Below are 14,927 nucleotides of genomic sequence, written 5' to 3'. Positions count from 1 at the left end.
AAAAAAAAAAAAAAAAAAAAAAAAAAAAAAAAAGAATTCCCATGGAGCCTGCAACGGAGAGCTAAGGGGTAACAAAATCTGAGTTTTAAGACCCAAAGACTCGTGCAGTGATCAAGTGGAAGGAGGCCTGTGTTCTTCCCCACAAACCTTAAAAAATGATGTTCCCTGAACTTTACTCCAAAGTAGCAGCAGTCATGTGGATGGATACAGAGCAAGAGCTTTCAAACACCTCCCTTCCTCACCAAGAAAAAGGTGTGAGACCAGCTTTAACCCAGTGTAACAACAAATCCCTGATGAAGGAGGGCCAATGTCAGATGAACATGGGTCATCTGGTGCCACTATGAGAGCCATTTAGGATCTGAAGTTATCTAAATATGAAAAAAATCAGAATCCTAAAATCTGTATAGGAGAAGGGAAATTTAGCAACCCCAGTTAGTCCCTCTGGAAAGCGGATGTAGGATAAGAGACTCAGAAGAAAGACTGCCTTATATTTGTGCCACCTGCATGGGCTATCCCAGAGCATTCTAGCACTACAGGTCACTACTAATGTCTTCCGCTGTTTGTCTGATGGAGTTAGAATTAAATCTTAATCCCTACTGCAGGATCCACTGAACCAGCTTGATTGCTGTATTCCTTTGATCCTTGAGTGCCCTTTGTTATTAAACATTCTCTAAGGACCCATACAGTCTCACTCCTGTAGACTCTGTTCCCTCTTACATTATCTCCAGGGTCTTTTTACCTTTATAATGGACTCACCCATAGCACTTGATTTTCCTTTTTATTTCGGACAGTTTGCTCCAATTCCTACTGCAATCTACTCTTTTATGCTTGTAAATGCACCCAAATCCTATACCTAAACTCCTTTGCTTTAATCAATGAATGAAGTCCTGTTCCATACAGACCATATATCGAAAACAAATGTTAGCATTTAAACTGATTCCTAGACTCTTTGATCAATCTTTTCTCCATATTTGGATTCTGTAAATTCTCAGAATTTACAGCCGTTAAAATTACAACTGGGGCAGCCTCTCTGACCCTGTATCTGGGCTATGTTATACAGAGCTAGCTCTAATTCAAGTTCAGTATTTCCTGGCTCAATTGAGCTTGGGTCATTCCAGAGTCTCTAAAATCACTCTATGCCTCCATTTTGGCCTAATATGGCCAAATGGTCTGGAACACTTCATGCCCAGGTCAACCCAAATTATATTTCCTTCCACTTACACAAACCCTACAGCTTTCCGAAAGACTATTTCAAGTCTCCTTTCTATGTGAAACCTTCCTTAACTGCCTACACACATTGTAGATTTCCTGCTTATCTGATCTCTTATAATATCTGCATTTAGTTCCACACATTTATTATGTATGTTAATAGTTCTCCCCAATTTCTTGAAGGCAACGGCTCATTTATTCACTTACTCAGTCTTCCAACTTTTATAAAAATGTGTAAAAGCCACTCTCTTAGATGATAAAGGTACAACAGGTTAAAAAGTTCCTATTCCAAATCTGAAGAGCCCACAATTTATAGAGGAGTACAGACTAAGAAGGCAAAATACACCTGTTGATTTAATAACTCAGTGATAACTACGGGAGGGAGGAAACTCTTTATAATTGTTTATAACTGTCATGTAAATAAAAGGCTCTGAATGGTAAAGAGGTGGTATTTAAAATTGTATTTTCAAGAAAGGACAAACTAAACTTTAGGGTCATGCTAGGTATAAGGATCAGCTAGGTTTTGGGGTGGGTGGGAGAGGGCTTAGACTCAAAGAGAAATAGGTAACGACTGTATAGAGAACGATGGCTTTGTTGCATGAAAAGACATAGTGAGCAGAGGAAGTAAAAGGTACTATGTAGATGTAAAATGATCATGGAAAGAGATTTTATTGTTACATAAATATAGACAACCATAAAACATTCAATCCCATTCATTTTCTGAGGAGGAGTTAAGTGATGTAACAGTGGACACAGAATATCATTTAATTTCATGGATTAGAGTTGACTAGAAGATTCAGGGACTATAGAAAGAGGAGCCTACAAAGAAATTAATGCAACCAATATTGATGAGTCAAAGTTCTTTCATAGCAAAATAAATGTATATTCAAAGGACACACTAGAACTTTTTAATATACACTTCTATTTTTCCAGATCCCTTATTTGAAAGCACATAAGGATACAGTTCATTTTGAAATGGGGAATTTCTTCAATCTTTTACCTTCTTGTAGATCAGTCCAATTACAGCTGTCTTAATTTTTGCTGAAGTGAGCATGTTAAAACGTTGGTACTGCTGAAGGATCAGGGTTTGCAAGAAGACTACGACAAAAAGTGCCAAAGCATAACCATAGCCACTCCAGCCAAAATCTGGGCGGTGTTCACAGAAAATGATCATTTGCCTGAATGTCATATGCAAATTGAGAAAAGGGAAGAAATGTTAAACATCTGAAGTAATAAAATGCTTATGTGAATTAAGTGTTGTCAAAATGTTACACATACACACACACACACACACACACACACATACTCTTGCCTGTTCTTTTTTTACTTGCCCAATTTGGCATCCTTTCCCCCTTTATTTTTACTCAAGCATATATAATAAATAGAATCAACAATTATTATCGCAGGCTTGTGGGTAGAAGGATATTTTCTAATTTTCATATGGCAATCTCATCACATAATTAAATGTTCTGGCCTAACTTCATCATGAAAATTGAGACACAGAGACATTTAAAAGTTTTTCTTTTTTTTTTTGCTGAAATCATGCATTTTGTTAAATATAGGGAAACATGACAATTAGAACTTAAGTAGAGAATCTCTTAGCATGGCAAAAAGACATTGTTTCTTTAAAGGCCTGAATTATAGCTCACCTTTTATTACTTTTATGCATATCCAATTTCCCTCTCCTCTGCCTTTACTTATTTCCTCTTAAGTTTGGTGACAACATGGTCATCGTGATTAAGGTCAAAGCTGGGTACACCTAGACAATGGGGATGGTTCTAATTATCTAAGCTTCGATCTACTTTATTAACAGCTTGGACAGTTAATAGATGTATACTTAAATGCAATTCATGTTGCCTGAATTGCTTTATAAACCAAGTACTTCAGAAATTATCTTTATTAAAATTGTACCTTAGAATCAAATATAATACCAGTGCCTCTAAAAATCCTACTATAAACCTCTAGTCACTGAAAATCACTATTTGAAGTGACCACAACCCACATAAACATTATACAACAGCAGGTTCTGTATATTTAGTTGATGTCTATCAGATGCCATCCATTGGGACTCCAAATTATTTTTACAAAAGCAACTTACTAAATAACTTCCTGGTCTCAGAATTAAATTTCCTGAACGAGAAGCACTATTCTTTTTACTGTAGATACATCTATCAATTAGACTGTTTCCTGTTTCATAAAATCAAACAACTAAATGACTATCACCAGATACTATATTAATATGGAACTACTAAAAATATTTCCAAGAAATACTGTAAATAATCTGTGATCAAGGCATGGTAAAGACCGTAAATCTATATTCATGATATCAGATATAAATACTCATTTTTTTTGTTTGACTGACATTAGAATAAAATCCCAATAAATGGGAAAAAAGAGTAAGCACCATGATCAACAAGAAACAAATTTCTTCTACTAGTAAATTGATGAAAGTATTATTTTGATATATTTATTATACATGAGACATGATCATATAAATTCCTAAAATTCTGATGACTCAATTCTTCCCCAGTGTGGGAATTGTAAGCTTATTCAGCTACTCTAGAATGAGTGTTTCTTGGAAAAGCATAGCTCTGGATAAGTCCATTTACTCAGTAATCCATTCAGGAATTGTATTTCGTTCTACGTGCCAGGCTCTGTGCTAGGAGCTAAGGACACAAAAATTGAATAAGTGCCTGGAGGAACATATAGTCTACTCAGGGAGAAAGACATGTCAACTGACTCATTTCAATGCAATGTTGAAATTTCTGTTTTGCAGGTGTGATCAAGCTAGTATGTTATAAAAAGTGTGTGACAAAATTAGGGAGAAAATTCTCTACCCCACAGCCAAGGACTTAACAATTCTGTACTGCACAGACGGCACATTTGGGACGAATACAGAGACACTGAATTGCTATCGTCTCTAACTATTTTCAGAAAGAGTGACCACAGTGAGATTCTCTAATGAGTTTCTTGAGCAGTAGTCAGTCATTGGCAAATGGAAATCAGAACATGACTAAGAATGGCTGGGGATCACTTGCTACTCCTATCATTTTGAATTTGAACCTAATTCCCCTCCCTTTGGATCTGAGCTGAATTAAGGAATTGCCTGACTAAACTAATATGGCCCAAGTGACATTCTGGGATTTCCAAGTCTAGGTCGTAAAACGACTTGCCTAAACTTCTTGGAATGTTTACTCTGGGAACATCCAGCTGCTATGTAAGAAGATCAACTAACCAGAGACCTCAATGCTTAAGCTAACCATTCAGAGAAGCTGTGGAGAGAGAGAATAAGAGGAAAAGAGAGATGACTATTTCCAGCCATCTTAGCCCAGGCATCAGGCATATAAGTTTAGAAGCCATCTTCATATTCTGGTACCAGCAGATGCAGAAAAGAATCAAGGTATCACTCAGCCAACAGCCAGGTCCAAGTTCCCAGATGTATGTCTCTATTGGAGCTGCTACAACTATCTCAACCCTTCAAGCTACTCAGTGAATTCCCCAGTCATTGTGGAGCAGAGAAAAACAATCTCTCTCTGAAGCCCTGGTCCACAAAATCCTGCACATAATAAAATCATGGTTGTTTTATACCACTTAGTTTTGAAGTGGCTAATTTTGCAGCAACAGATCACCAGAACAGGGCAGGAGAGAAGATGCTGGCCAATGCATCTCTCATAGATGGACTTCTGGTCATAGATGAATGGTAATTACTCAGTGGTAACTATTTAAAAATAACTGGGATATTCAGAGGTGAGGGGCAGAGGCAGGGGGAATGAGACATCTCTTATCTTGTCTGTGGGAGGAGGGGACAGTTAATCCAGGAGACATTAGGCTTATATGTCTATAGACAAGGGAACCAAATAGAGACTCTGGGGTAAAAACAACAGAAACAGTTTTCTGACAGCAATAAAACAGCTTCTGCCCTTGGATTCCTTAACACCATTCTCTTTAGGTTCTCCTCTGTCTGTTCCAGCCACTCCTTCTCACTATCTTTTGATGGATTTCCCTGTCTTCACCACCTCTACACACTGAAAACGCTTGTGATTTTTTGTGTGGACATCTTTACTTCCCTTCACTGTAACTAAGGTGAGCTCATCCAGAACAGTAGCTTGATATACCTAGTCTAATTTGGAACAGTTCTCAAATTTATCACTCTAGCCTATATCTTTCCTAACTCCAAACTTATGTAGACGATTGCTCATTCAAACTTTTTACCTAAATGTCTGTCAGGGATCCCCAAGACCACTCCCTCATTAAATGATTCATTAGAACAACTTTTAGGACTCAACATATAGTCATATCCACGACTATTAATTATTATGGTGAAAGGATGCAAAAAAAAATTAACAAAGAGAAAAGGTGAATGGGGTGAAGTCTAGGGGAAAACAGGTACAAGCTTCAAAAAGTCCTCTCTCAGTAGAGTCACAGAGAACTCTCTTAATTCTCCCAGCAGCTAGTTGTGGCAAATATGTGAAATGTTGTCCACCAGGGTAGCCCTTTAAAGACCCAGCATCCAGGGCGTACTTTTCCTAACACACGCCCAAATTCCAGACTCCCAGAAGGAAAGCAGGTATTCAGCATGGACCGTGTTGACTGTATAAACAGTCTGGACATACTGAACCACTCCTATCAGTTAAGGTAGTGGGAACCCTCCTGAAATTCAAGTTCCAACTGCCAGCGACAGCAGTCAGGTCTGCTATTTTAATTCTTTTCTGCAGAATGGCTAATACATATTTCAAATTTAGCAACTTCCACTCCCTACTTGACTCTTTCCTGAGCCTTCCATACCTTCCATAAATGGTAACTCATTTACCTTGTGATTTAACAGAAACTCGGAAGCATCCTTGACTCCTTTCTTCCTCTCTCAACCTACGTTCAATCTATCAGTGCATTATGTTGACTCTACCTTTAAAATAAAGCCAGAAGCTGACCACTTGTCACCTTCATTGCTACAACCTAGTTGAAGCCATCATTGACTTTTGCCTGGATTATCTTAGCTGTTCCTTCTTCCACTCTTGCTCTACTTTATTCTCTGTGCAGCAGCTAGAGTGATTCCTGTAAAACTGAAGTCTAATCATATCATTCCACGCTCAGAATCTTTCAAAGGTTTCCCTTCTAATATATCACGTTCCACAAGGCCCTTCAAAATCTTTTCCAGCCCCCAAATCTTTCTGACCTCAGTCTTATCACTTTCCTTTTCTGACCTCTCAGCTTCCCTGCTCCAGTCTCACTTGCCTTCTAAGGGTCCTCAAAGACACCAAGCATGCTGCTGCTTCATGGCTTTAGCCATGCAATAGATATGGTCTCGGCTTCCTCCCTAACTTCCTTCAGAACTTTGGTCAAGTTTCACCTTATAACAAATGTCCTCCCTAATCACCTCACAGAAAAAAAACCACTTCCAGTTCCCCAGACTGGTATTCCCTACCCTATAGCCTTGCTGCACTTTGCTTTCCTTAGCACTGATTATTTCTTAATACAATTTATATTTATTCATTTGTTTATTATTTATCTCTCCCCTCTAAGTGTCATCGGAGCAGGGACTTTTTGATTTTTGCTCTATCCCCATGGTCTACTTAGAACAGTTTGGCATGTAGTAGGTGCTTAATAAATACTGGATAAATATGTGCCTGAATATTATTTGGGATCCAGGCAACTCAGGATTAATTCTATTTTCATGAATTAAATTGTTCTTAAAAACTCCAACTTGAAAACTTATTCAAAACAAAAAATATAATTATTAGTTCGTGAAACAATGTTTCCTTGTGTTTCCTTCATATGACAGGCAGAGGTAAGGAAATGTCCCCTTGAAAAAGGTAGCATATAGTCAAGGACTCAATTTTAATGTCTGCCCGTGAATCCTTACATATAGATACTATAGAAATATTATAGAAATTCTTTAATATTTTTCTCTCTATGTGTACACATAAATATATACACATACATATATATTTATATATATTTATATATTATTACCTTGGCTGATAAATTTCAATTCCCAAAAGTCCACAGCTAAGAAAAATAGAGGTATGTGTCCTTTCATTTTCTAAACATATACTCAAGCCAGATTTCCTAGATTTGAATTGTAACTCTGGCATTTTCTAGCTGTATGGTCTTAGGCAAAGTACTAGAATTTCTTTGTTTCTGCATTGTGATAGTGGGTACAATATTACTTCCTACATCATAGGATTGCTGTAAAGATTAAATAAGGTAATTAATATAAAGATTTTTAGAACAGTGCTTAGTACATGGTAGGTTTCAGTAATTACTCACTATAGTATCATAATTCACATTCATATCACAGGCAAACGTAATAGACTGCCTGTATTCTAAATAAAATTTGTAATTGGGACCTATCTCACTCTTTTTTAGTGAATGATTTGCTTATCATTTTCCTGTGGGAAGAAGAAAAAACAAGACTTCAACTTACTTCATTATGAGTGGGCTAGTGAAGGACAAAACATCAGCAAACACTTTGAATAAAGCAACTTGAATCAGGACAAACTTAAAGGTGTTCCACAATGCACGGAGCAGAGATGGTTTCCTGGTATGTGCCTCTTTATGAAAAGATGACTACATAATTAAAGAAAATAAAAACAATGTGAAAAGGGAACAGAACTAATATATAAAATATATATAAACTAACCATAAAATTAGTATTGTACTCCAAAGATAGTAAAGCAACAAAAAAAGAATAAATTCAGCTAAACTTGAAAATATGGCCCATATCATTGGCATGGTATGTCTCCAAACCACATGGTATTATTTATACCACGTGGCATAAGTGGAAAAATATTTTATTTTATCACTTTTGTGAGTTTTGAAACTGTTTAAATAATACAGTTTTTATCTTCAAATTATATTTTCTTTTCAAGAAGTCTAAAGACTATATATATATTCATATGCGTGTGTGTGTGTGTGTGTGTGTGTGTGTGTGTGTGTGTGTGTGTATCATGCTACATGTGGAGAACCTATCCCTGCCCCACAAGCTTTGGCCTTGTTCACTATATGACTTACTTTGACCAACAGACATGATTCTCTGAGATATGCAGACCATCTTTGCCATGATGGATGAGGAAAGATATTGGTGAGATGCCCAAAATTATATACATATCAACACATTTGCTCCTGAGCTTTGAAGGGAAGAGATGCTTAATAATTTGATGACAGACATTAGCTGCAATAACAACCAATTATACTTATAGAAATGGCTTGTTATTTCACATATTTAAGGTATTTTCTATATTGATACCTCATACTTGGAACAAGCTTTATTAGTTTTTTCATTAAGCACTAAGAATTTAATAATTAATTACCTTTACTTTTTGCCTCTCTTGATTCTTTAGAACTTCCTTCCTCCATTGTTTTTCAAAGATGGGACACACAATATAGGAGGAATCACTTTCATTTAGTTCGAAAAGATCCTCTCTTTCCAAAGGTTTTTTATAGCCTAAAATAATTATTCTAAAAATGAAAGAGCAAGGTAAACAATTCAGTAAAACCAATAATGAAGTTAAAACTAATTTTGCACACATTAGCTTGACTTCTTGATTTATAAATTATTTTATTGATCAGGTTGGAATGACTAGAGAGTGTGTTTGAAAAATCATACAACTCTATCCTGGAGTTCAATAATGTATAATAATCCTTTGTAGCTTTTAACAGGGCTGTTTAGATATCCAATTATTCAGTGAAACACTAACTTCATTTACTCATCTCATACTGGAGACACCCACCTACCCTACCTCCCTTACTGAAATTTAAATAGCTAACTTTCACAGTAAGGTATTCACGCCAAAACCCATATTTGCTTTTTAGGCTTGTATCAGAAGAGAAATGGATCCATCCTCTGCTGGGACTATATATACCCTTTGACACTTGACTTTACAGAATGTCCAAGTGGAGTAGCTGTATCTGCCCCAGATAGCTGTATAGGCCTTGGCCATATGACTTACTTTGATCCATAGCATATGAGTCAATGTCACAGAGCCATTTTGGAGCTGATGCCTTAAGAAGTATGGCAAGATACAGCCAGCCTCTTAGTACTTCCATGTTCTTCCATTCAGAAAGTTTGCCCCAAGGTACATGGTGAGTCATTATGCAAATACAATGGGTCTAAACTGAGATTTTCCCAGGCAAATAAAGGCGCATGGTCTAGTTATACCACGAACGTTATTGTGGCAGACAATGATTTATATTTACCTTAGACCCATCCCTTCTGCCTCAACTCTTCCTACTAACTGGAATTTGATACTTATTCATATGAAAATCTCTTGAACTCAGAGTAAGTCCTTATTCCAGCCACAGAGTTATGATCTATGATTGGCTTAAACCAGTCCTGGTAATCTCATTACTTTTTTGCTTAGCATTAAATAATATAACTCAGTTATGGCTAAGGAAATCTAAACAAAAGTCTACTGAGGAGAACTTTCTTTTTCAAAAGAAAACACAAAACAGGGAGCTCCCTGGTGGCCTAGTGGTCAGGAGTCCACACTCTCACTGCCGTGACCTGGGTTCAATCCCTGGTGGGGGAACTGAGATCCCACAAGCCGGGCCGCATGGCCAAAAAAAAAAAAAAGACACAAAACTTCAAAAGGAGGAAATGTTTGCCCTCCTTTTCCTGCACCTTCCTCCTTCCTCCCTGTACTGAAGACATAACGGTCTGAGATAGAGAAGCCATCTTTGCCACCACAGGTGAAAAGCCAAATACTAGAAATGGAGGGTGGAAAGAAAGAAAAAGCCTGGGTCCTTGATAACATTTCTGAGGTAGTTCACCAGCCTATTCCCTGCTGGTGAACTACCCAATAACATAAGAAAATAAATACATATCTATTTAAGCTATTATTATTTGGCTATTCTGTTACCTGAAGCCAAACACACTGCTAAGTAATATAGTTCAGATATACTCAGTTTTGAGCTTGATGACATGACTCATTCAATAAGAAATTAAACTACCATTTAAACCCAGGCCTTCTGACTCTATAGCTTCAGTTTCTTCCATCACAAAGCATATTAGTCCAAGAGACCATAACAAAGTATTACACTACTCCAAATTGGAACTGCTTTCATTGTCATTGTTACTGAACAATCTGAATTGACTGACCCTCGGATGGATTTAAACCCTGTGGTAACCAGTCTCCACTGGATTCAATTTCACTTTTATTACACTGTCTAATATCATATTACAATTCATAATTAACAAAAAGGCTTAAATGTACTAAGAAAGGACCTTCCATAATCATGTTTCTGTTGGTTCAATATGCTGGACAATTTCCTTCAGTGCACTTTTAAAAACATATTAAGCAATGAAGACTTTTACGTCATATTAAGTCCTTCTATTCTGTCCCACAAACTAAATATTCATTTTCAAAATAGATTGCATCGATTTTCACAAAAGCATTTTTAACAACATTTACTGCTTCAACATTTTGAGTTAGAACTGTGCAAAACTCAGCGGGTTTGGTTCACGGGGATAAGCGACCCCTGGCTTTCATGCTGAGTCTCCAAATAATGCAGCATCTAAAAGTGACACTTAAGCTAAACTGATTGTGGTGTATTTGGGCTCGGCTGTGACTTCCCTTTTGCCAGGTGTGTGCTTCTTCCACCTCTTTTGCTCTCTTCTGGTCTAACTTTTACACATAAGCATCTAGGAAAAGAGGAAGTGGTGTTTCTTTAAATCAGTCGATGAGTAGCTTTGGGGAAGCAACTAGGACCAATAGTTGACCCTCCCAATAAGTGAAATGGAGCATATGCACCAGGTCCCACAAACTTGTGGACTTCAGTCCTAAAGCAATAATAAAGGTACTTACATTCACCTTGTGTTTTTTAGATTGATATTGCTTTTCAAAGGACATTCACTTAAACTACTTTGATACTCACAACTCTCTACAGCATGGTGAGCAATATTAATTTCCCATTTTTACAGGTGGTTAGACAGCAGGAACTCTAGGGACTGGCCACAGGTTTTTAAATGTGATATACACCAGTGCTAACTTAACCAAAGGCAGACAGTGTCACTAAGTGTAATATTTCTACTCTGCATTCAATTTTGTTACATTAGAGAGAATTTTGAGCGTATTTAACATTAACAAGTGTGCATAAGTATCTCATCCAACTGATGTTAAAGGTAGTAAACCAGTGGCAGTTGGGTAGGAGGATGAGATGAAAAGTAAATTTTGTAGATGAGTAATAATTGAATACTTGGAAAGTATAGATATACAGTAGCATCATCATTTTCATTATTGCTAATTACATTTTTTTTTTTTTTTTTTGGGTTCGCGGGCCTCTCACTGTTGTGGCCTCTTTCGTTGCGGAGCACAGGCTCTGGTCACGCAGGCTCAGCGGCCATGGCTCACAGGCCCAGCCGCTCCGCGGCACGTGGGATCTTCCTGGACCGGGGCACGAACCCGTGTCTCCTGCATCGGCAGGCAGACTCTCAACCACTGCGCCACCGGGGAAGCCCGCTAATTACATTTTTAAACATTTCTGGAAAGGGGTGATTGTGTAATGGGAAAAGGCAAGACAGTCTGTACAAAAATCGTAGGATAGGACAAAGGAAATGTACAAGTTTTATTAATATGTGAGCAAAAGGTAGGACAGATTGAATAGTGTATCCCTGGTTAAAATTATAATTCAACTGTGACCTATAAGAACTTTAACTAGATTTTTCCATGTATGTCAGGGGGATTATTCTATGACCATGATTATTATACACTGATGACAGATTATATTTGCTAATAAAGCCTTCATAATTACTTGATCATCAACATGATCTAGACAACTACTGCCTTACGGATTAAGGCTCATAAGCATATAATTTGCTAATTGTTGGTATCATCTGAGTACATTTTAATTGAATTATTCATATAATTTTGGGAGCTTGAATTTGGCCTAGGAAATAATTTCTGACTTCATTCTGTAACTCAAAGAACAGATCTGAGAACACAATTAACCACTGTCTTCAAAGAGACATTCTCTTAAACAATAGCTATGTTTCAGCTGCAATTGTTTGATCACCAGATAAGAAACCACATTAGATTAATGCCAATGATAGTTTCAGATAATGGCATGCCATGAAAATATCTCCTATCTGGTGCTGAGATGTTAAATTCAAACAGAAAATAAATGCAATATTCAAAAATTATAGCTTATTGCCTATTTGATCTAAGATATGGGCTTCAAGCTATTGGGTTGCCATATTTTAAAATTTGCTATGTTTTATCTTGCTTATTACATTTAATTTCAGCTTCTTCCTTTAGGCCTCCTAAAATGATGTTTGTAATATTTAATATAAATGCATATAGTTTTTATAACTTGATATAAAAGTTTTAAAGTACATTTACTTAAAATTATTTGCATCTTTCACATTCTGTGATAGTCTGTGACTTAAAAATGACACTCTGATAACTATGTATAAAACAGGTAACTAATGAGAACCAACTGTATAGCACAGGGAACTCTACTCAGTGCTCTGTGGTGACCTAAATGGGAAGGAAATCCAAAGAAGAGGTGATTGATATATGTAAACGTATAGCTGATTCACTTTGCTATACATTAGAAAGTAACACAACATTGCAAAGCAACTATACTCTAATAAAAATTAATTAAAAAAAGAAAGAAAAAACTTATTATAATGATATATTTGAAAAGCAGGATACAAAATTATGTATGGAATCTGACAAGGGCAATGTCAGTGATTTTTTTGGTGTGTGTGTGTGTCACGCGGGCCTCTCACTGTTGCGGCCTCTCCCGTTGCGGAGCACAGGCTCGGGACGCGCAGGCTCAGCGGCCAGGGCTCACGGATCCAGCCGCTCCACGGCATGTGGGATCTTCCCGGACCGGGGCACGAACCCATGTCCCCTGCATCGGCAGGCGGACTCTCAACCACTGCGCCACCAGGGAAGACCCTCAGTGATTATTTTTTAAAAGGCAAAGCATGAAAATAAAATGGAAAGAAAAATCCGCGCTCCCCCCCACCAAGAAAATGACAGTCTGAAATTTTTAAAGCCAGTGTAGACATCAGTCTTTCTCTCAATTCATGGAAGAGACAGAACTCAGGTTTGGAAAACATATCTACACATACACAAATTTGAAAAATCAAAATCGTTAACTGTAAATAGCCCACATTTACATTTCTATTTCTATTTAACCTTTATTTTTTTCTAGTGCAAAACGTAATGTAGCATATTGGTGTAAAATTTTTGCCATCCTCTTTAAGTGATTCCTAGATTTGTGTAACTTGGAATACTTATCGTAATTCAACCTCTTCTGCCCAATTATTTGCTCATCAAGTATACCAGTTTTCTACTTCAACAGCTTTCATAAAAATCACCAATCATCTTTACAATGGAGAATATACTCAGCTCCTATTTCAATTTACCCCTTTTCAGTAGTTAGCCCTATTGGTCACTTTGTATTTCTCCTTTTTTGACAGTTTCCCTAGCTTGCAGTCACATGCTTTCTTTGGTTTGTCTCTCATATTCTGAGTACTTAGCTTCCTTTGTAGATTCCCCCTCCTCTCACTGTTAAAATACTGAGAATTTCCAACGTACTGTTTGTTCATCCTATTCAATAGGCTCTCCTTCTGGATGATCTCAATCATGCTCACGGCTTCAACTACTGATCTACAGTCAGTGACCCTCAAATTCACATCCATAGGTCTGAGGGCTACTTTTCCGTAGATATTTTTTATGGGAATGAGTCAGGCAACGGAAATTGAAACTTCCCCAAACCGAATTCACAAAATTTTTTACAACACCTAATCCTCTCAGTTAGCTGAGCCAGAAATTGAGATTTATTCAACACTTTCCCAGTTGCTCAATTTCCTCAACGAACCAACTCTCTCTTAAATAGCTCCTGAATCTGTTCCTTCCTCTTCATCATTATCATTACCACAGTTCAGATGGTAACCATAAATCTACCAGGATACCCAAAGAGCCGTTTAACCTCGCTCTCCGTCTCCATTTTCATCTCCTACATATCATATCCACAGAATTGCAAAGGTGATTTTTCTGAAGTGCAAATAGTATGTCACTCTCTATTTAAAATCCTTCCCTGGCTTCCCACTATCTTCAGGATGTCCTAGAGAACTCTTTCTGATCTGTCCTTCCAGCTTGATTGCTTGCCACACCAACACTCTGCAATGTGGAAGGGTCAGTTCTCCTCAGCCTCTGTGGTTTGCATATGGTATTTGCTCAACTTGGAATGCCACGTGGCTCACCCCTACACCTTTTAAATGTTGGGTTAAACCATTAATCACTTGTGAAACATTCCCAAAGTGTGCAAACTTGGTTAGATGACACTCCTGAAAATTGTTTCTCCATCATGTTTATACTGCCTTTTGCCTTTTTGGGTAATTGATACTGTACTTTTTAATCTTTCTAATTCTACTATGAATTCCTGGAAGACAGGATCTAGGTCATTTATGTCTGCATTTTTAAAAGTCAGCATAATGTAGGGCATCTAGTATACAACCAAACTTTTCTTTTACACTATTCGGCTACTCTTGAGAACATATTTGTAGATCAAATTGGGCAATTTTGTTTCTACCAACTAAAGATCAAGAAGCATTGAGATGGGGCTTCCCTGGTGGCACAGTGGTTGGGAGTCCGCCTGCCGATGCAGGGGACGTGGGTTCGTGCCTCAGTCTGGGAGGATCCCACATGCCGCGGAGCGGCTGGGCCCGTGAGCCATGGCCGCTGAGCCTGCGCATCCGGAGCCTGGGC

At 37.6% G+C, this 14,927-nt stretch overlaps 1 protein-coding gene across 1 annotated transcript in view; it reads right to left on the bottom strand.

The window, feature by feature from the left end:
• The window catches only part of LOC103084410 (putative ATP-binding cassette sub-family C member 13), an 81,144-nt gene that overhangs the window by 60,013 nt on the left and 6,204 nt on the right, over positions 1-14,927 (bottom strand). Inside the window, exons 3-5 of the mRNA XM_007454284.1 lie at positions 8,520-8,667; positions 7,634-7,776; positions 2,210-2,387 (exon numbers count right to left, since the gene is read on the bottom strand). Coding sequence (XP_007454346.1) covers positions 2,210-2,387; positions 7,634-7,776; positions 8,520-8,667 — 469 coding nt within the window. The remainder of the gene's footprint in view (positions 1-2,209; positions 2,388-7,633; positions 7,777-8,519; positions 8,668-14,927) is intronic.

This window comes from Lipotes vexillifer, unplaced genomic scaffold (genome assembly GCF_000442215.2).
Source record: "Lipotes vexillifer unplaced genomic scaffold, Lipotes_vexillifer_v1.1 scaffold729, whole genome shotgun sequence".
In the NCBI taxonomy this organism is placed as follows: Eukaryota; Metazoa; Chordata; class Mammalia; order Artiodactyla; family Lipotidae; genus Lipotes; species Lipotes vexillifer.
Note: the sequence above shows the minus strand (reverse complement) of the source record. Positions and strands in the feature narration are given on the sequence as shown.